General features: G+C 41.5%; 1 protein-coding gene across 11 annotated transcripts in view; it reads right to left on the reverse strand.

Annotated features, from left to right (window-relative positions):
• Nucleotides 1-385: 385 nt before the first annotated feature.
• Nucleotides 386-27,418, reverse strand: part of tjp1a (tight junction protein 1a) — a 109,254-nt gene continuing 82,221 nt past the window's right edge. For 3 of the 11 annotated variants that reach the window (XM_027280997.1, XM_010731231.3, XM_010731271.3), the window contains 28 exons: nt 26,333-26,457; nt 26,026-26,128; nt 25,435-25,762; nt 25,202-25,308; nt 24,379-24,547; nt 24,108-24,243; nt 20,321-20,460; nt 19,764-19,869; nt 19,500-19,650; nt 17,343-17,451; nt 17,018-17,237; nt 15,794-15,978; nt 15,470-15,565; nt 14,659-14,685; nt 12,881-12,963; nt 12,380-12,590; nt 11,346-11,446; nt 10,905-11,255; nt 9,745-9,996; nt 7,702-8,532; nt 7,497-7,579; nt 7,114-7,290; nt 6,867-6,973; nt 6,486-6,745; nt 6,036-6,184; nt 5,726-5,946; nt 5,000-5,143; nt 386-1,892 (listed from right to left, as the gene is read on the reverse strand). In XM_027280997.1, the coding sequence (XP_027136798.1) occupies nt 1,798-1,892; nt 5,000-5,143; nt 5,726-5,946; nt 6,036-6,184; nt 6,486-6,745; nt 6,867-6,973; nt 7,114-7,290; nt 7,497-7,579; nt 7,702-8,532; nt 9,745-9,996; nt 10,905-11,255; nt 11,346-11,446; nt 12,380-12,590; nt 12,881-12,963; nt 14,659-14,685; nt 15,470-15,565; nt 15,794-15,978; nt 17,018-17,237; nt 17,343-17,451; nt 19,500-19,650; nt 19,764-19,869; nt 20,321-20,460; nt 24,108-24,243; nt 24,379-24,547; nt 25,202-25,308; nt 25,435-25,762; nt 26,026-26,128; nt 26,333-26,457 (5,067 nt within the window). In that variant the 3' untranslated portion in view covers nt 386-1,797. The remainder of the gene's footprint in view (nt 1,893-4,999; nt 5,144-5,725; nt 5,947-6,035; nt 6,185-6,485; nt 6,746-6,866; nt 6,974-7,113; nt 7,291-7,496; nt 7,580-7,701; nt 8,533-9,744; nt 9,997-10,904; nt 11,256-11,345; nt 11,447-12,379; nt 12,591-12,880; nt 12,964-14,658; nt 14,686-15,469; nt 15,566-15,793; nt 15,979-17,017; nt 17,238-17,342; nt 17,452-19,499; nt 19,651-19,763; nt 19,870-20,320; nt 20,461-24,107; nt 24,244-24,378; nt 24,548-25,201; nt 25,309-25,434; nt 25,763-26,025; nt 26,129-26,332; nt 26,458-27,418) is intronic. The other 8 variants (XM_010731239.3, XM_010731263.3, XM_010731255.3 and 5 more) reach the window with 8 other exon arrangements.

The following is a 27,418-nucleotide window of genomic DNA, read 5'->3' on the forward strand; positions in this document are numbered from 1 at the left end:
CAACAAATCGAGTTAGAACAGGAATAATTAGAAACACACATAAAATAAAGACTCCGTTACAGACACAGCCTATTTATTTTAAAAATGATTTTATTTATTAATACAGTGGTATACTTAAAATTGTGTTGCAGAAGAGAAAAAAAAAAGTCAGCCACACGTGAAGAGCTAATATCCAATTAAAGCCGTGTTATATCTAAAAATAAAAATGGTACTGGTGTGCCATACGTAATATATTGTCTATTAGTACAAAAATACATTTAAGGGCACGCAATACAGCATCCAGTATCACAAATCAGTGAGGGGGACACTTTGAGAGCACACCCTTTGAAAAGAACATGTTTTAAATGTATTTTAGCCCAAGCACATTCCTGATCCTCAAAGAGCCGTATAAAGACCTTTTTCTTGTTGTGACCGTAACATGTTGTGAATATATTGGTAGAAAAGGTGTGATGTATTATTGTTAGGTTACAACTTCCAAGGCTCAAGGGTATATCCAGAATACAAAGATAACCACGTTCACTTTCTTCCACTTTTTAAAACATGTTTTCTCTAAGTTTTATACAAAAAAGAAAGACATACAAAAAGTTCATTTACAAACAAAAGAAACAAGGCAATATGCTAGCTTTATTTACAGCCACTTCTTTTCTGATTTTTTTGTTTTGTTTTAAGTAATGCATAGCAGATAAAAGAAGAGCATACCTTTGTTATTCTTTCTCAACCGTTATTGTGTGCTAAACCCAGTTCATTTATACAGTGGGTTCACAGAAATGGCAAAACAACTGACATTATACCATAATTTATCATAACTTATTTTGTCTTTCTTAATGAAAAGTGAATAATCTGCAGATAAGGCATCACTGCTTATTTGTGTGTGAGTGCGAGAGTGCACAGAGAGAAAAAAAGATAGAAAGAGAGAGAAGAAGAAGAGGAGAGAAAGAAAGAAAGAAAGAGAGAGAGAAATAGATGTGAGGAAGAAACTGAGGAGGCTACTGGACCTGAGTAAAGAACATGCATAGATCTCCCTCAGGCTGGAAGGAGAGACGTGGTACGTCAGTAAGAAATTAAGCTACAAGATATTACTGTAAGAAAAAGGAAGAAGAGAAGGAAGAACGTCTTGAAAAGTGTGCTGCTCGGGTTCATATCCAGCTTGTGTTTTGGCCGACTCCTTCAACACATACATGCAAATGTCACCATCAGTGGTTTATCTCACGTCAGTCTCAAACCTTCATAAAAATCCCCTCAATGTGGAAAATAACCGTGGAGATACATTTTTATTTTTATTTTTTTTAAATCGAGATATTGACTGGTAATTGAATTCATGAATAAAATTTTAGTAAATCTTTTCTATACTACTATATATACTGTATGCATATATAGCATAAATATACCGACACAGATCTGAAGCATGTACGCTGCCTCAAAAACCATCCATCTAAATTCATGTAAAAATTACATTAAACATTGCCTTATATATAGTGTCAATCCTCAGTGGCATGGGGCATGCATTACTGGTTCAGTTCACATCAAAACTTCAACTCGGGGGGAAAGAAAGTTTAAAGATCAGCTTGTAACGATCATCAGTGTCTCGCCTTCATCCGTGGGTGCAGTAAACAGCACTGACTGGGTCTTCTTCATACTCCATCATGTGGTGTAAGTGCGTGTGTGTTTGTGTTGCATCTGTCAGCGTGTGTGTGTGTGTATATATACTGTATGTATGTGTTCGTGTGTGTCCATCTTCTTCATTTTTATCCCCCCACGGTTTCACATTCAGTAACATCGCACCCTGCTGGTCCGTCCTTAAAAGTGATCAATGAGCACAGAAACACAGTTGGCTCCCACCAGGTAGTTGGGGTCCCCTGGGAGAGACTTGTTCTGCCAGCTTTTTGGGTCACCTGCAGACAGACATATGGGAGGAACATGGTGAGTGATAACAGCTGCTTTAAAAAAAAACAAAAAAAAACAAAAAAACAATTCAAGCTGTAATACATTTCATAAGTACCATTCAGTCTAATTTTAATTAGACCCCCAACCTCCTGATTGCATCCATTGTCTGAAAGTCATGTTTTCAATGTCACATGGTTTTGTGGCACAAATCCAAGCACAGTCACACAAGAGACTAGTAAAAGCAATTTCAGATTTTTATTGAATGTCCCCAGCCTCTTGTTGACTGCAAATTAAATCTCAGTCACTGAGGGGTCTGAGTGTAATTGCGATTATAAACATACAGGTCACTCTGTGCCAAGCGGAAAGTTCCTGTAATCAGTCGGAGTAGGCAGAGCCAGCTCGGGCAGAAGTCCATCGATACACTACAGACCAACAGCCCCCTCATCGACTGTCAACTGGGTGATATGGGACAATAACCAAAGGCCAGGTATGAAAAATAAAACAGAGAGAGCTGTAGCTGCAATCCTCTCTTCAAAGTTCTAAAGATCGATGTGTACAAGAACCTTTTTTACCAACATGATTTCAGCTGGCTGCTCGTGGGGCTTTGGCTTGAACTAGCTGCTGGTGTTGGCTCAAACAGAGCCCAAAGCGAGCTCAAAGCCTGTTTAGTCATTACCCTTCTCTTTCTGCGAACACAGCCTTGACACTGATATAGAGTCAGTCTTCCTAAAACACACAATAAACTGAACAGAAACAGAAAGAAGTCAGTGTGCCAAAATGTTGATCTTTAGAACTTCAAATAAAAAACTGCATCTGAGTTATGACTGTGGTTTTCTGCTTCTTTCTTTGACGTCTGCCTGAGAGACTTCACCTTACAAGGTCAGGTTTGAATTTTCCTTCAGTTCTTCAGATATGGAAACAGGTCACATGTGAAGTTGTCAGAGTGGTGATGGGAAGTCAAATCAGATTTTGACTTCAGACTATTAAAAACCCCAGAACGTGAGGTTAAAGGCAGTCTGTGGACATTTTTATTTACAGTCAGTGTTTCCCACCAAAAATACATGGTGTGGATCCTAAATCTGCAACTGACATCATTTTCTTTACTGATTAATCTCTAATTATTTTATAGATAGGGTACTATAGGAAAAATTCAGAGAGTTCAGAGAGATTTCTCCATCTGCTGTCAGTAAAGGGACCTCACGCTGAGAATTTTCAGTCAAAGTGAATTTTAAATGTCTACTGTACAACAGGTAGCAGTAGCTTCTTCTTCACTGCTGGTGCATAACTCGGTTTCCTGGGACTCTGACATGATCAGTCAAGTGTGAAATCGTCTGCAGCAATGTGTATCGGATTACTTGCATGCTTGTGTGTGTGAACCCACTTAGTAAAACATTACAATATTATATTACTATAGCACAAGTGCTAGTCAGAAACGCCACAGGGTGCCTTTAAATGTTAAATATCACAAGTGGTGAAGCCCTGAAGCATGTCTTTAAGTGATACTGCATAATTTGCACAATTACTTTCATGTGATTTTCAAATCTCATTGTGTTCTACATCAGACATCAGTCTCAGACCTAAATAGTATTACAGTGGATTTGATCTGATTTCAGGCTATAGGTTAACACAAACATCCACATCCACATCTACAGACTAACAGTATACACAGCAGAGAGGCAGGAATGCAGAGAGGAGAAGGAAGGAGGAGAAGCAGGAAAGCAAAGTGAGAAGAAAACCACAAAGGGGGCAGGAGGAGGCCAGAGAGTGGCCTTGCTTTACAATAAGAGGATTATAAAGCAGCCCGATAATCCTCCCACAATTCAGCAGGACAACAGAGAGCGCTCACATCTCATTCAGCCCTCCAAGTCTCATCCTTAAAATGAGGCTAATTAGCAGCTAATCCTGACCACTGCCAAAATCACCACCGTTTTTGAAGACAGGGTGCGAGGACAGTATTAAGAAAACCTAAACCTTCTTAGCAGGAGTTCAACTTGTATGTGAAGTTATTTCTCTCAAATGTTAGCTGCTGGTTCAATTATACAATAGATCAGATGCCCTACTTAGAGTTTGTCTTTGAACATTATTTGATTTTTCTCTATCTCAAATACATTGCTGATCAGTTTCAATGCTAGAAACGTAAATATGGATTTCACAAACAGAATTCTGTTTTTGTGGTTTTACTTTGACTTTAAAAGGGAACTTCTTTATTCTGTGGTTAAAATCTTTTCTACTGTTTGAATAATCAGATATCAGGATTGAGTTATCTGGACAATCAGACCAAAAGATATAAAAGATAAAAGATAAAGTGTCTGAATCATCACCTGCAGCGACTGAAAGCTGTGAATGGTTTATCTGATTACACACTTCTACTTCCATGTCTTTAAAGATCCAGTCTCATAAACACCAGCACACCTCTGAGTAAACAAACTGAATCTGTTTCCACACTTATGAAGACAGGAGCTAAATTTAGAGAGCTATATTTTGACACTGTAACAAGATGTCTTTCTCTAACTTTTTTCTTTTTTTTGCAGGATAATCATGGGCATTATTGGTTATGACAGTGTCCCAGTTTCTGGAACATCTCTAAAAGCTGTTCTCCAGGATCAGGATTTGGGTGGCTATGTGAGAAAAATCACTCTGAGCAGAGCAGCATGCACTATAACACTATAACTCTACCTTATGAAATTAAATTGTACAGCCAAGCATCCGGTGCATGAAGGTTAAATGAAATCGAAGGAACTTGTTAAGGTGACTGAAAACCAAGAGTGAAAAAAAAAAAGAACTGCAAATTCAGCATGTAGAAATAATGAGGAGACTTTGATGTGAACACCAAATGAAGAAAACCAGTGATACGGTGAATGAGAGAGTGCGTGAGTTAATGAGTACAAATGATGAAAATGAATCAACCAAAGCCATAATTGTGAAAAAAGGACAGATTTTGCCCCTAGATTGATTCTCAGGCATAGTGAGAGTGACCGCAATATCTTGTTCAAAATTGATTTTATTGAAGAGAACCAAACCTAGGGGTAAAAGCTGATTCAACAGTGACCCACAACCCTTAAATTATCACACAGCCAGCCCAAACGACCCCGGAAGAACAGAGAGCACAGCGTACCCGACGAGGAGTCGGAGGATTTTAGAGCAAAAGACCAACCATCAGGGGTCATTGACGCACAGTGAGGTAAGCGCAGCTCCACAGGCTTCAAAAACTTGAGGCCATGAGGTCCACACATCACCAGAGGGCTGAGCAGAGTCTCTCCTGGAAACACACACACAGAAAACAGTTATAAACACAATTCATTTAATTCAATTTAAGGCTGGACAATCAGCTATAGCATGAGATTGTTGTATTGTTATTTTGTTCGCCTGCTAATAGTCGATATTACAAAGCTGTATGTACACATGGGCAGTAGAGGCTGACTATAATACAGCCTGTAGATGACAGCTGGATTAAACTAATGCAGTGAGAAAGAGAGAAACAGAGCAGCCATGTTTAGGCTCTCTCACAGATGCAGAATTGGAGCCTGATTAATAATGCTAATGTCTCTCACAGTGTACATAGCGAAGCTTTTGTCAGAGAGAAAGAAAAAAGAAAAAGTCAGAGTTACCTAAACGGAGCACAACCTACGGGTGTTATATAATATGGCTGACAAATATAAGTAAATAGTGGCTGACTGATGAGCGTTTCTATATAATTTCTAATATTTAACCGACAGATGTAATAGTAAATTCAGTTTCTTTGTTTCAGCCACTAGACACACAACCCCAATATCCAATCATTTAGATGTGAATAAAAAAACAACCTCCTGGCTTCTTCATCTCTCCGTCTTTGACAAGTTACCTTTCTCCTTGTCGAGCGGTGGCAGGATGCTGTTGTCTCTGCAGACCTTGAAGTAGATCTCCTGCTCCACGCCCTCAGGGATGGCGCCCTGTGGGATAATTATGCTGACGCCTGTCTCGATGGAGCTCAGGACGCCACCATTGGAGTTAAAGATACCTCGAGCTGTTGCTACCACTGTGTGACCCTCATCTTCATCCTCATCATCATCCAGGGCACTGGGGCTGGGAGACAGATTTACCTTTACTGTCACACTCTCATATCTCAAGGGAATAACTTCGGATTTAATGTCTAGTCAGACTCAGATTCTTACCTCACAGGGATGGCCTTGGGCACAGCGTTGATGTTGTTATGCTGGTGTTTGGAGCGGTGGTCCATAGTGCGGGTGAAAGTGTCCAGGCCACTGTCATGGTCTGTGTTCTGGGGCTGTGGGGGTATCTGAGGCTTCACTGGGCTGGTGCCCTGTTCAAAACACAAGAGGGCAAAGAGTTTGTACAAGGTCATTTATACCACAGCCAGTCAATTCTTATTGGCTGGAAGGTGTGGATTAACTTTCAGTGATTGATTAGTTTATTAAATATTTGCATTCAATGTTTCACCTAGATTACCTTGTTTACTATATTTTGACTTTGTACTAAATCGGAAGGGTACAGTTACATTAATAGCGTCATTAATTATGTCATCAATTTATTTTGTTATTTGTCCACATGGAATTTAACAGTGTAGCCCCATCTTGCACCCTTTTACACTAAAGTCTGCTTACCTTTGGAGCAATCTCAGGCTTGTCATTGGGCAGAAGGTTGTGGTTGAATTTAGGACTGTCGAACATACGCGCAAAAGGCTTGGCAGATGTGGTGTAGGGCTTGGGTGTGTAGCGGTTATAGCTGGAGACCGGGGGAGCCCCGCTGTTAGTGACTGTTTTTGGAGGCAGCTCACTTGTGCCGTTAACTGGCGACTTCTCAGGGAAACTCTTGTGAGGCAGGAAGTTGGTCTGGACAGTGTCCTCTCTCGCAGGAGGCTTGACTGTGGATGCGTTAGCCATAAAGTGTCATGTTTTATTTGCATGAAATTATGTACATTTTGGCATCAACTGCAAGCAATGTCTCTCAGTAGTAAGTGCAGTGTGACACAGAACATATTTTACCTTCAGGTGCAGGTTTGGGCAGTGTGGCTGGTGGCAGAGAAGGTGTCACCTGGGGGACTGGTTCATATTTTTTCTCCACTGGACTTGGTTTCTCCACTGACTCGGTCCTGTATCACAAGACCAAAACCAACAATTTGAGATTCACAGTAAAAATAAGAAAGACATAAATATAAAAACCATAAAGGACATTAAAGATAGTTCGATGTAAAGTTATCTACAAATGCTTGGGGGTGAGCGTGAGCATTACCTAGGGTAGTTGTGGGTTACTTGTGCTTGTGGCTGTGGTTTGCTGGGACCGGTCTGGAGCTTGTCAAAGTAAGACAGCTGTTTCCTGTAGTAGTCCTCGTCCTCATCAGGGTCGTAATGGTTGGAGCGCACAATGTCATCACTTGCGTTGGACTGAGGCTTCTGAGGCCCTGGGGCTCTGTGTTGGTGTGATAAAACAGTCGAGCAGGTTAAATACAAGGCAGAGAGCACAGCGCAGGAAAACAAGAGTTTACATTTAGAAATGAAAAAATGAAAAGAGTGCTGGAGCAAATTGGTCAATCTTGAAAATTGAGGTGACTAATTACTGTATTCCAATATTAGTCATATTAATGAGGGTAAGTGAAGACATCACCACAGGCTCACCTAAAGTTCTTCTCTTGATCCAGGTTGCTCAGAGAGTTTGCTTTAGGGATCACTCCGCCTGCTTTCAAAGGTAAATCAGCTGCCTATAGTAGCAAAAGCAAAATGAACGTTATCAGTAACATTAAAAAAAAAAAAAAAAAAAAATCATGAACATTCACTCCTAATGTGCTTATTTAAGTCACATACACTCAGCCAAACAGTTTACCTTATTCACAGGTGCATCCCCTGTATCTCTGGCTCTGTCCACAGACACAGAGCGTTTGTTCTCAAACATCTTGACCCTTGTCAGGACTGACTGTGGCCGCATGGCGGGGTCATCCTGTTGCTCATCTCTGGCAGGGACAGGCTTTGGAGCGTCGGCAGGAGAAGGAGAGGGGGCCTCTGCTTTGGGAGGTGGTGTGTGGCTGGTTTCAGAGTTCACAGGAATGGGGTCATACTGCTGAGGTTTGTAGCTCTTTTGTTGCGGTGTTGGTCCCTGGTTATAGGCAGGCCGCTGAGCAGCGGGGTCTGGCGAGCGGGTAGCTGAGGGATACGTGTTCAGGTGAGGATCCTGGTCGTAGTGTAGTTCAGGCCCTGGAGCCGGAGGTGGAGGTTCATCATAACGTACGGGAGCTGGACCTGTCGGTTTACCGTAGCGAGGCCGCCCGTCGAATCCTTGCTGAGGTGGGGGCTCATCGTAGCGGAGAGGAGGAGTGTACTGGGATTCAGGGCCGTCACCGTATGGCAAACGGGGATCGTAGCCCTGGGAGTTGGCAGTAGAGTGCGGCTGGTTGTAGGGGTTCCACTGTTGCTGGTCGTAGTGAGGCACACTGTTCTCGTAGGGTGGGTTAGAGTCATAGTTACGGTACTTTGGTTCTGGGTAACCACCTCCGCTGCTGACTCCACTGCTGCTGACATCATACCGACTGGGTGGGTGGTCGTAATCTCTGTATGGCTGGTCAGGGTGATATCCCTGCGAAGGGTTGTAAGCCACAGGCTTCATGCTGTGACCAGTTCTCCCTGTGTTGTCTGTGCTGTATGGATCCTTCTGAAACATCTACCGAACAAATACAAAACAAAGAAAGACGTTAGCAACTGCGCAGGATCCACAACACTGCACAAACTATGTGATATGAAAAACTGGACGTACAACAAAAATCAGTTAAAGCAAGAGAAAAGAAGAATATTAAAACAAATGCAGAAGAAGAAACGAGAAGGGAAAGACCTGAAATAGAGAAACTGAGAGGGAGGGGTTACTGGTCAGATAATATATTAGATTTAACAGAAATCGGAGCACAGCCAAACACTCATGGCAGCTTAAAAACATCACAATCTACTACTGCAACCCCAAATTAAACGCTAAAATTAAAGAAACAAAGAACAACAAAGTTCATCAAAAAAAATACAACAAAACAATGGGAAGCATTTTTCTTGTTTAAACTGACAAAAAGGCCAAAATGGAATATAGAAATGTAATGTGAATTACACTATCAATAGTATGATAGTTTTTTTTTTTTTTCCCCCACACACACATTGTGTGCACAGCTGACTTCACAAGAGAAAATGTCACCCACTGTCTTGGTGCAATTATAAGGCAACTTAAACATCCACAATAATATTTAACATTACAAGCACATAGCCATTATACAAAAAATATATTTAAAACCTGATATTTGAGAAGTAACCATTAATCATCCACCCGAATGTCAAGAACACTTTTGTTTAGGCACTCTTTGTTACTTGGCCAGGGCTACATCTCATTGGTTGGACAATCAATGGTTACTTTTACAAAGAAACGATCCATTCAACCTGCACTGATAAATACAGCACAAACAGATCTACTTCTAGTGGTTAACAGAATCAGGCAAACATGTTACAGCCATGCAGAGAGAATAAGCAACAGTAAGAGCCGCAGGAGTTCCACCGCTCCTCTACATGACGGCATATCAGCGCAGCATCGCCCCCAAGCCCACTGTTGTTTACCAGCTTTTGCTCACACTCTGGCTTGTGCATACACATACATACACACTCGCGCACACACACACACCCACCCATACACATACACACACACACACACACACAAAAAAATCTCTGTCTCTTCTGGGCAGCACTGTGGTCAGCAGACATGCAGGGCGCAAGGAGAGAGAGAGAAGCGTGGTAGCAGGAGGTAGGTAGGTAGACAGGCAGCAGCAGCACAGTAGGTCAGCCAGGTCAGACTGAGCCGAGCTGGGCCGGGTCACGGAGCATCCGGTGACGGTCAGATGGATACCTTTGGTTCCGAACTGGCAGGTCCAGACTGTAGAGGTTCTGGCGTGACGCTCTGAGGGGCTAGCTCAGGTGTGGGCCTCCTAAGCAAGCCAGCCTCTGGGTTGGGGCTTGGCTGGCTGTGGGGAGCTGCAGGAGCCTCGTCAGAGCTCAGACCCCCTACAGTTTTTACAGTAACGTCGACAGCATGGGGCACTGTCTCAGCCAGGGGCTCAGGCTGCTGGGGGATGCTAGGGACGGCAGCGGCCTCTGCTTTCTGTGAAGTGGTTCAGAAATGTTTAATAACACGCGCTGACACACTACGGTGCAGTACTAACAAGTGCTACTACCTTCACAGCCCCTCTACAACGATCTGCTCCTCACTTGTACCTACAGCTTACACGGATTCAAACCCCCACCTTCACATTTAAGGGTAGCTAACGATCAATCAAGGCATGCGAGAGCTAGGAATTAGCAGCAGGACAAGTTTTCATCGTTAGAGGATACTAATTTGATTTTAATGCTACGGGTACAATACAATACTTTCTTTTTCCCCTTTCATGTTGAGTAACACATCATAAGACGACAAACTTTTAGATTTAGGTATCACAGCGGCCAATCGGGTTTTGATTAATACATTTCACAGGTACACTGGATTAACACTGGCATTTCCAACATGCACATAATACTTTCATGTGTCGTAGCGTCACAGTCCCAATCACAGGTGAAACAAAGGTAGGAAGTGCACATAGGTGAGTACTGGTACAGACACTTGGACAGACAAGTTCTTTTCCCAGTGACATCAGCAACAGTCACACTAATAAGACAGCTTGTGGTAATACAGAGTACAAGAGTTAACAGTAAAACTTATTAAGTTCTTTTCCGTTTCAAAAATAAAAAACACACGCTCACAAACATCAATCAACAAACACATAAAGGCAAATAGATAAAATAAATCATATAATAAATATAGAGATATATATATGTTATATATAATATTTATATATTGCGATAAATACCTGACCACAAAAGGTTTCACTTTCCCACTGATATCGTGTAACAGTAGATAGACAGAATAACTGTAAAGATAAAAAAGTGCCTTCAATAGCGCCTCCAGAAAACCCTTCTAACGCACACCACGTCCTCCAGACAACAGGGAAGACGTGCAGCTCTCAGAAACGCTACCTGCTGCGGCACTGGTGCCTTGAATCCAGCCGGGTCGATGCGGTTCAGGGGGTCCGGCTGCACTGTGTGCTGGTAGCCAGCATAGCCAGGGGGCTCCTGGATGACAGGCGGGTCCTCACGGACAGGCTCTGATGAGCGGGTGATGGCAGGCTCTGTGGGTGGTCCCACATCATCATTCAGTGTCTCGTCCAGCTCCTGGTCGGTGTAGGCTCCACCCTCCGTGTCCGTGTCCTCGTAGTCGGAGGTGTGGCGGCTGTCGGTGCTGTACATGGAGTACTCACTGCCTGGCGCCGACAGGTAGGACAGGCGGTCGTCGTGGATGTCCAGGTCATCCTCGGTGGCCCCGTCAGCCTGAGAAACAAAAAGGTAGAGAGAGCGAGGGAGTGAGAAAGATCAACTCCAGACTAAATGGTTGGTTGTTTGTGTGAGTGTGTGTCTTACCTTGCCCTCTGAAACCCACACCAGCTGGTTCTGCTGCTGCTGGATTATCTCTTTCAGTGCTCCAAACCAACCATCATTCATGTTGTTCAAGTTTATGGTTGCTGAATACACAAAGAGGCAAAAAGCAGAAGAGAATAAAAACACACAACAATTAGCAATTAACTCATCACCCATAGCATCATAGATAAAAGTTCCTCTCATCCCATAAATGCTCTGCCACTTGATTGACATAATGTCGTCATGACAAGCATGTAACGGAATAATTTTGAAGTCTGGCAATTTTCCTGCTTTGGCGCCCGGTTAACATTTTCTATGCTGCTCAAGCGCAAATAAGTCACAATGACAGTGAAAGAACGGAGATGGCAATGTTCTACCAGATCTTGTTTTTGAATAAAACGTGCAAACCAGTCACAACATTGAATGCAAATTATGGAACTGCTCTCCCTCAATCTCAAGTAGAGCTTAGGAACGCATTGCAGAAAACAATCTCTCGACTTACGCATTACGACGTCCCGCACTGCTTAGACCCATGTGCCAAATATTCCAGCTTGATCTCTTTCAACATTATATTGAGGCGTGATTTACAGAATAACTTTCAAATGGAATCCAGCGGATAAGACGCAGCTTGCTGTGCAATAATTGTTTGTACAGAAGATTATGTGAAGAATGTATGTGTTTTCTGCAAAGACCGAATTGTAAGCTGAGAAGAATGAAGAATCTCCAGGACCTATATAATATCTTTATCACCAACAGATGCTCCTAAAGCATGATCACACCACATTCTTTGACACGAAGAGTTCATGCTGAGAGAGGGGCCTGAGGGTGCTCTTGTGTGACGGTCAGTGCTGAACAAGCTTTTGTAAGAAGTTTGACAGAACAGGGCTACGCACAACAAACACAGTGTAGCCACAGCCTCAAACACTGCAACACTCAATTGTCAACTGCCTTTGAAATGTGTCTCTGCCCTCTGTAAAATCTCTCCAATTCTCCTCCCTTTGTTTGGAGCTCCCCTCCCTTCCTCCCACTGGACTCACTGGTGAAGAGGTGGTGGTTGTTCTTCCTTAATTTGAGAGCACGTTCATAAAGCTTCCTGGCACTCTTCCTCGACTCAGGGCACAGACGGGTCCTCATGGTCTTGACGCCCTGCTTGGTGTCTGGGTTGAGGAACACTACGATTGGATACCACTGAGCGTAGTTCAGACGGTCCACTGCATTAGGGGTGATGTCCAGCACTGCATGCTTGTCCTTCACACACAGAAAACAAATAACACATTGTACTGTGTGCAGCAGATCTTAAACCCATGTAAGAAGTCAGTTCATCAGTCTGGATTTTTTTCTACAGTGAGCCTGTCACCACTTTGAGGCTCAGGCGCCTGACAGCATCATGCGGTACACCAGAGGGCAGCAGTGAGCTGTGTACATCATTGTGGCTCGCTGCCATCTTTTCATTACCATAACAAATCTGTCAAAAGGTGTTTATATCTCTACCTTTGGCTTGTTTACTGAAATGTGTGTGCAGAACTAGCTTCTCTCACCCGGTCAATGATCTGTTTAATGGTGTGCAGACGAATGATGCCGGAGCTTTTCTGATCGGTTCCTGCATCCCTGGGTTCACTCTCTATGGAAGACAAATACACAGTCACTGAATCATATCAAGACAAGAAGCAAACAACAATAAACACAGGCTGTGCCCCAATTAGACATCCTTGTGTGGAGCGTGCAGTTGTCGACTCCCATAAATAGAGCTTTAAATACAGAATAATAATCTCCATACAGGAGAGGACAAGTGTACGTAGTGTAAAGACGAAAACGAGGACAGCAGCCAATTCATGCAAACGTCATTAGGTATTTTGGGTAGGTTTAGGGTAATTAAATTTGGTGTACAATAATGTGTGCGTGCAACTGCATGTAACAGTATAAATTATGGTGCGAGAAATGTGTTATGTGAGGAACACGGACATGAAATATGCAGATGCGACAGCATGATAGTCGTTTGGGTTTAATGAGAGTACGGTGTCATTGTAAGCCCCAAGGATTTAAGCAAGGATGTGTAGAGGGGTTGATGATTCACATAAAGATAAGCAAAGGTTTCCTGCCTAGGCACACAAGGTTCAAAAGAGGGCAGTCATCTCACCAGGATGTTTGGTAAGCATCACACATCACAGGGTCACGCTTTATTTTTAACTTTCTAATAGGAACTATTAGACTACAAAAAAAATAAAATAAAAATTAAAACTGCTCTAAACTACCCAAAAACATTTTTTTAAGAGCAGATAAATATAGCCATGCAACAAGTCAAGATTCAAGCGTATGAAGCAATGTTCAGAATTTAATGTTGGGATTCAGTGCTAGTTTCGTCAATGTCAAATTTAAGGGGTTTACACTTCCATCACTGCACACACACGCACACGTCGCTTTAGGTTTTTGTAGATAGCGTCACAGTGGTGGTATGACTGTGACAATTTCACACTGACACACTTTCGGTCTAACCTACATGAACCAAATATCAAAATATTTGGTGGCAATTTTGCTACAATTCTGTATGGATAATGTGTCTTGAATGCACACAGTGTGGGTGAGATTTTCTAATATTAAAGGTGGTATTGTGGGTATTTTGTTTATAAATATTTATCCCTTGCAGGGCCAGTTGGCCCGTAAATGCCATGTTGATTTGTTGCCAATTGTGGTATTATGATCTATTCTGCATTATTTTATCACGTCCTTATGATTTTCACTCATCTCAGTTTTGATGGCATATCAATTGCACAGCTTCACATGCTGGCTGTCGTTCTACATGATGCAATCTGTCATTAGGAGGGGAATAACACTAAATTCTACAAAGTCATTACTGTATCAATTAAAGGACACTGTACATTAATCAGCATTCGCTAATCTCTACCATATGCAACATGCAATATCACAATGACACACAGTTCTTTATAGTCTTAAATTTGGGCAAATGTGTGTTAACAAATATACATTTTCAGCATCAATGTTTATCTTCCTGAACATGTGGCAACGCTTAAAGTTATTTTCAATTCAAAACTAGCTGTGTGCAAGTATTATATTGCATATTCTTCAGTGTCAAGTCTCCCGTGATTCATTTTACAACACTGTGCATCATGCTAATATATTGAAATATTATTTTGCAAATTGTAATGACAAATGTGAATTCCTAAATCAAGTGCTATTCCCCTATACCCATTGTGTTTAACATCTACAGGTCAACTAGCCACCAAACCCCATAGTAAAGATCATCTGCCATTCACTGAATCAAATAAAAACAAAAAAGTTGATGCACTAAGTGACATACTTTCCCCTCCTTGTTGTTGCTGTGTTTCTGAAAAGAAAATACAGTTACACAAACATCACTGGAGTTACGCAAATAAACATCAAGGAATGGAATTCACTTTTTAATGTGGGCGTGTGCTGAATATGTGTGGGGCTGCACTGGCATGCGTGTTTGGATGCTTAAAGTAATTAAAATTCAATACTGGGTGTATAAAAAAAAAAAACACACATTAGAGAAGACTGCAATTTTATGAAGTCTTTAAGAGGCAGTGGATGAGGACTGGAATGAAAAGGAGAGTGCAGCTCTGCTTGTGTACAGTGTAGAGATATACAGAGAAAAGGGGAAAGAGAAGCTATAAACAATCAAAGGAAATAACCAAGGCAACTTGAGTAACTTGACTAACTGCCTTTCTAAAATAAACATCTACTAGTACTGCTCTGGAGTCAAGCAGGAAAAAGAAAATCAAGGGGAACGTATTTCTGAAGGAATCTGTTTAAGTGTCAGATTTGCAGCCTCAACAAGCTGTTTGTTTGTCATCACATTGTTGTGCTAATCCTAAAAGCAAAGCAGTGTATTCAAAAGAAGAAAAGACATTCATAGGCTCTAGTGATGCCTCTTTTCACTGCAAACATGTCAGGAGAGTTACTGCTCGACATCTATTAGACCAATGACCGTTACAGTCAATATTTAATGAATGCTGAGAAGTTACACAGCCCTCGGGTTTAGCTATGTGTAAATTAAGAGTCTTTACTGCTATCAATGGAAGACACACAGAGAGACACTACACAAAGCATGATCGTTAGAAAAGAGGGAGATGGGGTTATTGACTTACTTGCTAGTTCAAAAACGTCTGGCTCCTCCCTGGCCAGTTTCTCTCTGGCTACGTCTGCTATCGGCCCAAAGATAACCACAGGCCTCAGGAACCCAGCTGTACATGAACAAGACCATGTCATGGACACCAAAGGTTAGCATTATGCAACACTTACAACACTTATTTTTAATAAGAACTGTTAAAGCATCCAAAACTTTTATTTCTCTTAGGTATGAGGCTGAAATCTGTACAATACTTTGTGAATTCTTGCCCTCCATTAAAGTCTGAATATATATGACAGTCTCCAGTTGACTGCTGATACTGGCATGGACTATGTACTCTTACCTTCCCTCAGCACCACCCTCTCATACGCAGGGAACTTGGTCTGAACTGGCTGGGCTGACAGGTCCTCCCTGCTCTTCCTCAAATTCCTCTTGGAGCTTCGTAATCCTCGGAATCGCCAGAAGTCGGCTCTGTCGCCTCCTGGTGTCTTGGGGAGGGTGTACTGCACGCTGGATAGCTGCTCAGCTCTGGAAGACAGTAGGACGTGGGTCAGCTAGCAGGACTTAAGTCAAAACCACAATAAAAAAATCACATTTACATTACGAAGAGCTTAAATATTATGAAACTCAATGATTTTTCAGAGAACTAAAAGATCCTGTTAAGCTCATAACTTTAAACATTGGTTATTTTCTCAATGTAATGACATTTCAGTTTTCCAATACACATACAGTTTACTGGATTACAGATTTGCAGATTATACATTTACGATAGGAAGGCCATTTTTTGTAGTATGTGATTCTTAAAGTTTATGTAATTGGATCACTGTGAATAAAAAAACATTGATCAATGGGGGAAAAAATGACTGTACTCCACTAAACCGGGGTTAGCAGTAAAGTGAGGCCGTAGGCCTATGGGGAGAAGAACTCATTCCTAGTGACTCTGAAAAATAATGGTCACCCTTTGATGTGTGTTTTTAAAAATATTATTCAATTCTTGTGTGATTTTATGGTTTTATGTTTGAAAGAATACCCAGGGAGGCAGGTTTAACTTGGCTGAGAAACTAAGATATATTTCAAAATGCTGAAGAAATGTATGCATGTGGTATGCTACGTCTCTCTCTGTCAACAGGACAGTGAGGAATCTCTGTGTAAACATTGCCAGCGGCTGTTGAAAGCTGTACAGACAGGCTTTGATAAAACAATGCTGTTGGCTAGATCATGATCTATATCTATGATCTATGATCTTTCTTAGAAAAGTGTATTCCCGACACACAGGATGTGTTAAATATGCACTGCTTTGAAAACACTTCCAATAACACCAGACTGTAACACAGAACTAAAGCTTCTGCTTTAACAAAATCATGGAAATACACATACAAGGCAGTAAATGATCATGAGAAATGTGTAAAATACAATAGATTAAACTAATGAGTCAAAAGAAGTTCTCACTACTCCCAGATCAACCCCAATGTTTCTTTTCCTTCACCTCCACCCTTTCCCTCCCCATTCATGAAGTGCCAGAACATGGTGTACAGGTATTAAAGGTGTGACCTGAAACTTATTTTACCTGTTCTTGTTGGGAATGATGCCCCTTTCCACTTCCTGATGGTTCTTGCCAATGCGGATAGCGAGCCAGGAGCCTAATTTACCATTGTAGAGCGTGTCTACTACACGGAACACCTCGCCTTTGTTAAAGCTCAGCCCGTACGGTGACTCTTTCTCATATTCAAAATGTGTCCGAATGTAGAAGGAGTCGCCAACGTCTGATTCCACTATCCTCCGATACACTGAAGAACAGGCAGAAAATAACAGATGATTACATAAACCTTTTAAATGTGCTGGTTTGTGTAAATGTGTTTACACGTCAGGTACTTTTTGCTGCCATCACTCACCATCCTTTTTCTTCTGAGCCAGGATGGTAACTTCTTCTCCTCTTGGGAGATCCAGGAGAAACAACACAGCCTCTTCTCGGATGATATTAGCAAAGTCCACATTGTTCACCTACAGGTGCAGAACAAAAGGCAGAAGAAATGTTTTTACAGTCCAGCTGAAAAACAAGTGGACCATTATACAAAACAATTTATAAGCATTTAATCTAATGTTAATGTGAAATACCATTGTCCATGCTTTGCTGCAAGCTACAGAATTATAGTGTACTCGCTTCTCTTTTACTTTTGATCAAAACCCTTGAGCAGCTATCACTCATTTGGTTTCACAGATTAACGACACTGGAAAAGGAAAAAATGTTTTTCAACAGAAGCAGGGAGATGTATTCCCCCTACAACTGAGCAGCCTCCTCCTCACCTCCTGCCGCTGTACCAAACACAACAACTGCTGTTTATTGACTCTGCTTGAGGGGCAGCGGGGGAACCAGAAACACATGTACTGAATCAATGAACCTCAGAAAGACACCTTTATCCTTCCCAGAAACAGGAGGACTTGACGTCTTTATCTCCACCACCACACCATGACCAGGGAAAATGAAAAACAATGTCCTGGAAGTCACTAAAAGGGTGTTTGTACAGTGGAGAGAACACACACCCACACAAAAAGAATCTATGCTGTGGAGTGGGAGGAACACAAGATATAGTATATTCATTAAGAGAAAGCGATAAGGTAGTAGACAGCTGTTGTTTATCAGTCTATAGATATGATACGTCATGGGGAAAGAATTGTGTAGCTAAGTTTTTTGCCTCATCTGCACTGTGCACAACTACACAACTTCACAGTTGCGACATTAAACATAGCAGGTGTAATCCTGGCTGGTATATAAACATGTCAGAATGGATCCAACAGTGACATCAAGAGGGTTTCCATCATCTCATCAACAATGTTGCTCTAGTGTTTGGTGAAACAGAAAGTCAACTGTTCCGAGGTCAGAGTGCAAGAACGACCTCTATTGTGTCTTCACATTGGAAACAAGGGGAGTTTTGACACGAAGCTGAGCCCTGAATGACTCATGGACTGACTGATACATTGTACTGTATTCCCAAGATCTCTTTATACAGAAATATAACTATTGTGGCCTTGGGATAACATAGTTTCACCACTGATTATCTAAGATAGTGTGGGCAGCTACTGCTTGTCTGTTTTGTCAAAAACACCAGATGTTCTTCCCACCTCAATACATGTGACATGGAAAAAATGTGACAGTTAATACTTTCTAAGTGCAAAAAAACCCCCAACAACTTAGAATCATCTTACAAGCTAGGTAATACTAGACACAACAGACAGCAATTACAAAGCATTGAAATGATCTGCATGGGACTTACAGGTGTAACACTATGTTTACAGAATCAACAAGTTATCAAGAGATATCTGGTAAAAGGAGGAAATCAGATGAAACATTTATACACACCTGATTGCCGTTGCATTTCTTCAGTTGTAGTAAAAGACATGTTATGAATACAGTCGTCCCTCACTATAACGCGGTTCACTTTTCGTGGACACGCGCATTGTGTTCTGGGTCCTAAATTGGCTAAGGGAGAACCGCACATGTGTTCTGCGTCCTGATTAGCTAAGGGAGTACTGCACAAAATGCTTGTAAAAAGGTGTATAAAAGTGTGTGGTTAGGGGTTTTACGGCCTTAAAACATGTATAATAATTGTAAAACTTACTTCGCGGATTTCGTTTATTGCGAGTTATTTTTAGAATGTATCCCCTGCGATAAACGAGGGACCACTGTATTCCTCTTCAGGTGTAAAATTAACTTAAATCTACGTATTTCACTTTCAGTTTTTAGACAGATTTTGTGTTTAATCATTTTGAATCCAACAGACAGGGATGGCAATGATCCATCTTTCAACACACAATTAAATGCTGCCTTTGTGATACCCTCCCTCTCTGAAATATTTGTCATGTACACGTACACATCTAAAAATGGTGATGCATTTACGGTACATGGCTTGAAAATCAGCAAAAATGTACCTGTGTAAAGTGGGATTCTGTTTTCTCACCACAGTTACAAAACTACATTTTACACAGTCTCAAGTCATGTTGTTATATAAAAGCAAACAATAGGCATGTTTTAGTGATGGACTTTATCGTACCCTGAGGATCTGGTCTCCTTCCTCCAGCCCCTCCTTGGCTGCAGGACTGTCCTCCAAAACTCCTGCCACAAAGATTCCCACATCGTTTCCTCCTGCTAACCGCAGACCGACACTCTCTCCCTTCTTAAACTTGACCAGCTTCATACTCGGCCTGCAGGAGAACACACGCAGACAGGTACAATTAAGCACAAAGGTCAGTATAATACATGCACTCCATATACATGCCACAATGCATGTATGGCTGAGAGTGTCCAGGACATTTACCTGAGGATGCTGTCATCATGAGCAGCGCTGGGTACAGGGGCATCAGAGGGGCTGACAGGCAGATCCACGTCAGGCTGACCAGGTTGTGCATAAACTGGCTTTGGTTCTGGCAAACATGCAAACAGTAAGTTGAAAAATTCTGCTGAGAAAAACTGTTCACATTCGCTGCAGACCGATATTATATATATAATTCTCTGATGTTGATGTATATAATTAGTATTTCTTTGTGAAGACTGAGAACAATCTTTATAACTTTAACAACAATGTGTTCATTAGATATTAAACCATGAACATCAGTTTAGTGTAAGTGCATCTGACACACTGTGTGACTTTGAAACTCACTGTTTGTCTATCATAAATTGTCTTCAAAGCTCTTCAGGAAAAAGTTAAAAGATAGAATACAGCAATACGCAGGCTAAGCATTTATGATAATCTCTTTGATATAAGACCAGATTGTAACCTTATAGTACAAATCACAAAAGATGGTGCAGCTGAGACAAAGAGAGAGATCACAACAATCTCTAGCGGTGACGGCTGATGGGCAGAGAATTCTGTACCAGGCAGTGGAGGTAACAGTTTGTCATCTCTGGAGCTGGCCTGGTCGCTGGCCTGTGACATGACACCATCATCAGAGCTTTTCACGGGTGTGGACATGGACCCTGGTTTGGATATGCGTTCCTCATCTCGACTTCGATGGCTGAAATAAACAAAAATAATAAGAGGAAATTCAGTGGACTGTTCATGCTATGAAAAGACTGTTTGACAGTTTACATTAATGCATTCCTTAAATGACTGAGACATGTTTGCTGATTTCAGTTTGTGTCAGTATGACCTCATGTGTTTATATTTTGTTCTGTGCTGACGCACCAGGAAGATACAAACACTAAAATGAACGCAAAAGGAAATAACATGGACTATGAATACATAAACATATGTGATAAGGGCACATGGAGAGAAAAATTGATGGGGATACAATTAGGATGTGCAGATTTGTCACCAGTTTAAAGTCTGTATATTGGTGGCATTTTTTAGTTTTAAGTTTTAGTTGCGTGGTCTATACAGGACGTCAGTGGCAAACCACATTGCCAACCAGGAAATGATAAAATCGGAGCAGATAGGGTTTATAAATGTTTGAATTTCCAAGTCGTATTTTTCTTATAGACTGATATAAAGTCCTATTTTATTGCTCATTCAATAACCTTTCCATTAAATGAAATTTCCATGCAGGGAAAGAAAAGTCAGACAAGTCTCCCAACGTAAACTCTTGAGTAAGGATACTTTTCAGTCCAAGTTCCTGTTTAACCTGGATAAAACAAACAAGGGAAAACTGTGTGTGTGTGTGTGTTTAGCAAGCTAAGTCTACCAGAGCAGAAAGCAGCTCTGCTGCTTAAAACAATGGTTGAATTCCAATCTGGTCACGTGACCGCCGGCTGGCAGAGCACTTGGAGCTGTATTCAGAAGCTTTTGTAGAAGAATGTGAAGGTGCAGTTTGCGCCACCAGCTCAGACTAGGCCACTTCTCCTGTGCCTCAAACATACAGTACAGTGTAGTCGCTCACATGCACATCATAAAACACAAGAATGGAAACACAGTACTTGTGCACCCATTTACACACAATGTCAACTAATGATTATGACTATATATGACTATTTGTGCATTACATATTTTCCACTAGAGAATTAGCTTTTCCTAGGTCTTTGAGTTTGTCCAGCAGCTCAATTTTATTCATATTATTATTATTATTATTATTATTATTAATTATTATTATTGTTATTATATCATGTCACCAGAATCAGCATCAGAGAGACTTATACGGTTTGTTGTTGAGGGAGAAGGATAAATGAGTGCTGCAGCTTGAGGATAAAAAACAGAATTGTAATGGGAGAGAGCGAGAGAAACAATGCTTGTGTGTGTAATAGATGAATGAGAAAGAGAGTATGAGAGAAGAGGGAAAGAGTGAGATAAACAGAGCAAGAGACAGAAGGAGAGAGAGAGAGAGAGAGAGAGGAGTGTTGTGGCCTAAATCTGCTGTTCCTTGCTGCAGAATGGTGCTAAAAAAAGCTTCACACTGACAAACACCATTTGACAGAAGCCTTTGTTCAATCTGTCTGCTTACACATCCTTACAGTATGGGTACAGGCAAGAGTAGGGCAAGTGAGTGATAGACACAAAAATGAAGTAGTGATAGAGATGTGGCTGCTCAGACACTGACAAACAATGCCAAATATAGTAGTGAATAACTATCATATCACCCATAAGCTTCCACATATTTACAGAAGGAAACTGATGAGATATACTAACATATCTGTCCGAAACAAACACAAAACAACAGCAAAATATCACTCTTGTAAACTAGAAATCTAAGATTTAAACATATCATTAACAAAAACTAAACACTATTTTTAAAAGAAAAAACTAATTACTTACACAAACGTATCTGTAAGTTGAACCATAACCATTTTGAGTTGAATTTCTTGAAAGACAACACAAGGAGCCCTTTGCTTGTGCATAAGGCAGCGCACTCATGCTCAGAGATGATGATCTGCTATATTCAAAAACGTCAAACTGCATTGTCCCCGAGGCAAAAGAATGCCTCTAAGCCCTGCAGCCAATCAGGTTAAGCGAACCATCTGGCTTTGGGCAAAGCACTGTGGGAAGTATGTCAAATTCCCTTTTCCCTTCCTAAACTGGGAGATAGTAAAAACATTCCCTTACATCACACGTCTGGTGACAGTCTCATTGTTACTTCCTCTGTTGCTTCTTTAACCACAGCCACATGAGAGGCAGGTGTAACACCCTTATGACAATTTACGTGTTTACCAGATTAACCAGTTATACACCTGGGATAGAAAAATAAAATAATTTAACATTGAGTTTTCTTACTTTGGTGCAGATATATATATATATATATTTGGTGCACAAAGATAAAAGAGGGATCGGGAAAAGATATTTTATCTGTTATCAGAGAAATGCATTCACTTACACTGAAAGTAAGCTGTGCAACAGTGAACCTGCCCTCATCCTGCATTGAAACAAGTGTGGTTACTTCACAGTCTAATGAAATGGCAGTACGTCTAGTCATATGACATAAGTGACAAGCAACTAATACACTATGAAGCTAAACTAGTAGCAACAAACTGAGCAAACAGCCTGCAGCTACAACAGTTGTGTTAAATGTGTAGTCTGTGCAAAGCAGGAAATGTAAGCAATATCCCACTCAGGCTACTGTTTTTTTCAGTTTTCCATTTTGTCCTTTGGGAAAAATTGTTTTTATCATGAGGAGCAGGTTTGGCACGCATACATATATCTTAGTCGGGATATTATATCCTCAAGATCACAGACTGCTTTGACTGCTTCTTGGTTAATTTTCTGTCCACTGTGTCTGCGCCCTAGGCCCATAATATCATGATAAAACAGAGGTCTGGTTATACAATCCTCTGACAGTTTAATCCAGAACAAGTGCTTGAAGGCAGCATGGATTCAGGGCCAGCCATACTTCACAGTATCAAACAGAACCATATATTGTGATCAGAAACCAGCAGCATACCCTCCAACTTTTCTCAGGGCAGTTGGAATCAGCATGGGTCTGTTTTCAACACTGGCAAGCCTGTTTTACTCCCCAGTCCTGTTTGGGACAGCCTGTCATTTTATCCCATTCAGCCAAGCTAAATATCTCGTTCTTGCCGAGTAATCTGGCAAAGCCCAACCTCCACATTGAGTGACAGAAACTATAGTTTCACTTCTTTCTTCTAGCTCTCCTTTTCTATCTATGAGTTACAAGGAGCTACGCAGACTCTAAACTACGAGAAAGATAACTTACTGGAACCTCCAACTGGCAGTATGAAAAGAGGAGAACAAAGACAGTATGGACATTAGCATAAATCCAAAGAACAACACACAATGTGTACAATACATATAAAAAATAGCTATCAAAGGACATGATATTAACTGATTATGAACTAGTAAATAGAGATCCCATTTCAACCACTGATGTTAAATATTAAATAAACCTAGCTTTGCTTGATTGAAAACTGTTAAATAATCTAGTATACAATCAAAACAAGAACACCAGGAGGAGATGGATCAATTCCTCCCCAGAGCCAGGCATTACTGGAACTCAGTGATGGCTCCAGAGGGAGCGTGATGGTTTATGCATGCAATGTCTTCATCTATTGATTTATGCATCAGTGGTGCAAGGTACTTACTCAGCACCCACTAACCCGTGGGTGTGAACATGATGTATGAAGGTGGTGGGAGTATGGATGTATGACTGTGGCATGTGTGACAGCTGTGACCCATCACCATATTTGCAGTCAGGAGTGCATGCATGTGTTCTTCGCTTACCTGCCATTGCTGATCTGGCGAGGTGAGTGACGGAGATGGTCCGACGGTTCGGGCCTGTCAGGGGAACGTGATCGACTGCCTCGCCCGTGGGATCGATTGGAATGGTCTGATGTCAGTGAATGTATTTCTGAAATGTCTGTGAAATTAAAATTAAATATATGATAATCAGCATTTAATTAAATAATTTATATCAAGACAGTAACATTTAGATTTGTCTTTTGTCCGTCACAACTTGTGCCATCAAATACGAGCTGCATGTCGGTTGTCTCACCGTCTCTGTCGGAGTTATTGGCTGATGGGATGCTGTCATCAAGGTCAGGAATGTTGAGCAGCGTGGCTCGCTCATCTCTCTGCACCACCATCTTCAACTTGCCCTTTGACCTCTCAATCAGCTTCTTGGCATCTATCAGTGATAGGTTCTCCGTGACTGTGCCATTGATCTGCCAGTGGAAGAATAGCGGGTCAGCTCAAGAACTGAATTGACAAGTTATATAAGTAATTTTTCTCTAGGGCCCAATGTGCTTTAAAAAGGGGTATCACCACAAGGCAAAGAGGGCGAGGCTAGAAGTTTAAAAATATATATCATCTTTAGGCTTACTATACAGTTAGTGCTGTCTGAGTCCTCGAAGTTGTGCATCATATATAAGGTATAAAGAAAAACATTACTATCTTTATTCAGGAATTTATTTCTGTCATCCAATCACAATTCAAGTTGAAAACACCTCTGCGTCTCTTTACAACAACTGATACACTAAATTGGATTTGGAGGATTTCTCCCTCCTCAGGGGCTGAGTGGATAAAAATTCAAAGGAATAATGGAATGTGTGGTATTCTTGCTGGTGCGCCTGCATACTAATGAACTGTGACCTCAGTCTGCAAGACACTTTCAGCAGCTCACAGACTACCACAGCAGTGAACTTGCAGTTTTCTGCTTTCTACCTCACTACTTCAGTTAATGGAATCATTTAAATCTATTTCTTTAGATCTTCATCTTTAAAATTTCATCAGTTCATTTCACCTTTATAGTGTTTTAACCACTTTTATAACGTCTGTATTACTGACTGGCTCATTTAAGCAGCACCCTTTTCTCTCACCTTAAGTACAACATCTCCCTCCTGGATGTTTCCATCTCTGGCAGCAAGGCTTTCTGGGGAGATGTCCTTCACAAAGATGTGGCTGGCCAACCGCAATCCATATTCTGCTTTCAAGTTATATTGACAATAATTTAACCATCAAGACCTTTATTCTGAACACATAGTTTGCTCATATTTTATGTAAACGGGATGCAAGCATATATTTCCATATGCCTGGACATTGTGTTGCCCACCTTCATTTTTGCGGGACTTGACAAGGGTGACCTTGGCAGGCCTGGGTGGGGCAGAGGAGGCTTGTGATCGGCGATCAGAGCGTGGTGAGACGCTCCGCTCCCGCGAGGCACTGTGGTCCCGCCTGCTGCTGCTGCTCCGCTCACGGTCATGACGCCTGCCAGTGCCCGTGCCTCCGATTGCTCCTTCGTAGGCATTTGGACCAACACGCCCACTGTGGTGGTCATAGCCATCTTCCTCATCGCTGTCCTCTTCCTCGTGCTCTGACATCGTCTCCCTGTCCCCTGGCCGAGAAACAGGGATCTGCACTTTCCTTTTCCGGCGAATAGTCTTGGAATACACAGGAGGTTTTGAGTTAATGCTGCAATTATTATGGTCTTCCTCACATCTAAACATGACATTATCATTAATTATTGGGGTCCACCCTCTTCTAATTGATGTTTAACAGAACGCACATCACAACATTTAGTCAAACAGCAATTAGAAAAAAGTAGACCTCAACCCTGAAATCATGCTCTATAACAACAGTAGTCATGGTGATTCATACCATTTCAAGCAAATTCAGGTTTGGATATGTTCAGTGTCAAACTTACTATCTTTGCATTTTTGCCACTCTTTCGGAGCTGCTGCACAGCGTAGGCATGCTCTACGTTGTCCATGGAGACTGCATTTACCATCACCACGCGGTCATTTTCTCTGAAACAGCCAGAAAATCAATTAATAGAATAAAAATAACATAATTCTAATTGATCTAAGCAAATCTAAATCACACCGAGATGTGAAGGTATGGTAAGGAGCTTACACTAATTCTGAAGTCAAACTAACAACACTCCAACAACCCTTTTGTGTGTAAATATTAAACACAACACAATATATTGATGGCAATAGTTGAAGACTTACTGCAGCAGTCCCTCTGCAGGACCTCCTTTCAGAACATCAGATATCACAATGGAGGTTTCTCCACTCTGGAAATGAGGGTTATCTCGACCACCTGAGATGGCAATACCAAACCCAAAACCTGCGGCCTACACACAAAGAAAGACACACAAAACTGACTGATATTGCATAAATGGCAGATACATTAAGGCCAACATAGGCTAACAGGCTTTCTGTAGGTTGAGTATCAGTGAAACTGGTTTGAGGTGATATGGTCTGTGCAGTGGACTAGAGTAAAGCTATGCACCTGCAAGATATTGTGCTAAAGAGGTTACCATGGAGGTTTTAATGACTGATGTGCAGCCAGCAACAAGGGAGCAAGCCATGTGATGTAAATGGCTAATCATACAGCCACAACAACACAGAAGAGCTGAGAACCACAGGCCGCACTGGGCTGCTCCTTCAGCCTAAAGCCGCTACTAATTAGATTACAGCAAGCAGGCCAGTCTAGACAGGTGCTCTACACAATCCCACGGCACAATAGCATCAACTAATGAAGAGTTTACTATCTCAAAGCAGAGTACATTCAGAGATTCAACATACAAGACAATGTGTATTAATTTATCAGCTATCTCTGCAGGGAAGGTGGCTATGAATAGATTGATAGTTAACCTGATGTTGATTGTGCCTGTGGAGGTAATCAGTCATAAGCACCGATCTTAACTACAGAGATTAGTACAATCAATCATAATTACATGTGACTTTACACTGAACAAACAACACATGGAGTAAAACTATCATCCCCCTCTTTCCCTGAAACTGTGTTAAGGAGAAGAGTATGTTGCCAACAGGAAGGAAATGAAATGAAGTAGTAAGGAAGTGGACGCTGATTTCTGTCTTCCTTAGTCTTGTTTCCTGCCATCTGGGTTCCTTGACTATTGTTTCAGCACCACACATCCTGCTGCTACAGCTGGCCCTCTCAGTACAGACACAGAGAAGAGACGTATGAGCAGGGGGACAGAAGAACAGGGAGGAAAAAGTGAAGAACACACAAGACGTGGTGCGAAATTAGGATGCCAGAGACAAGCAGAGAGGGAAAAAAGACAAAAG

This window comes from Larimichthys crocea, chromosome VIII (assembly GCF_000972845.2).
Source record: "Larimichthys crocea isolate SSNF chromosome VIII, L_crocea_2.0, whole genome shotgun sequence".
NCBI lineage: Eukaryota > Metazoa > Chordata > Actinopteri > Sciaenidae > Larimichthys > Larimichthys crocea.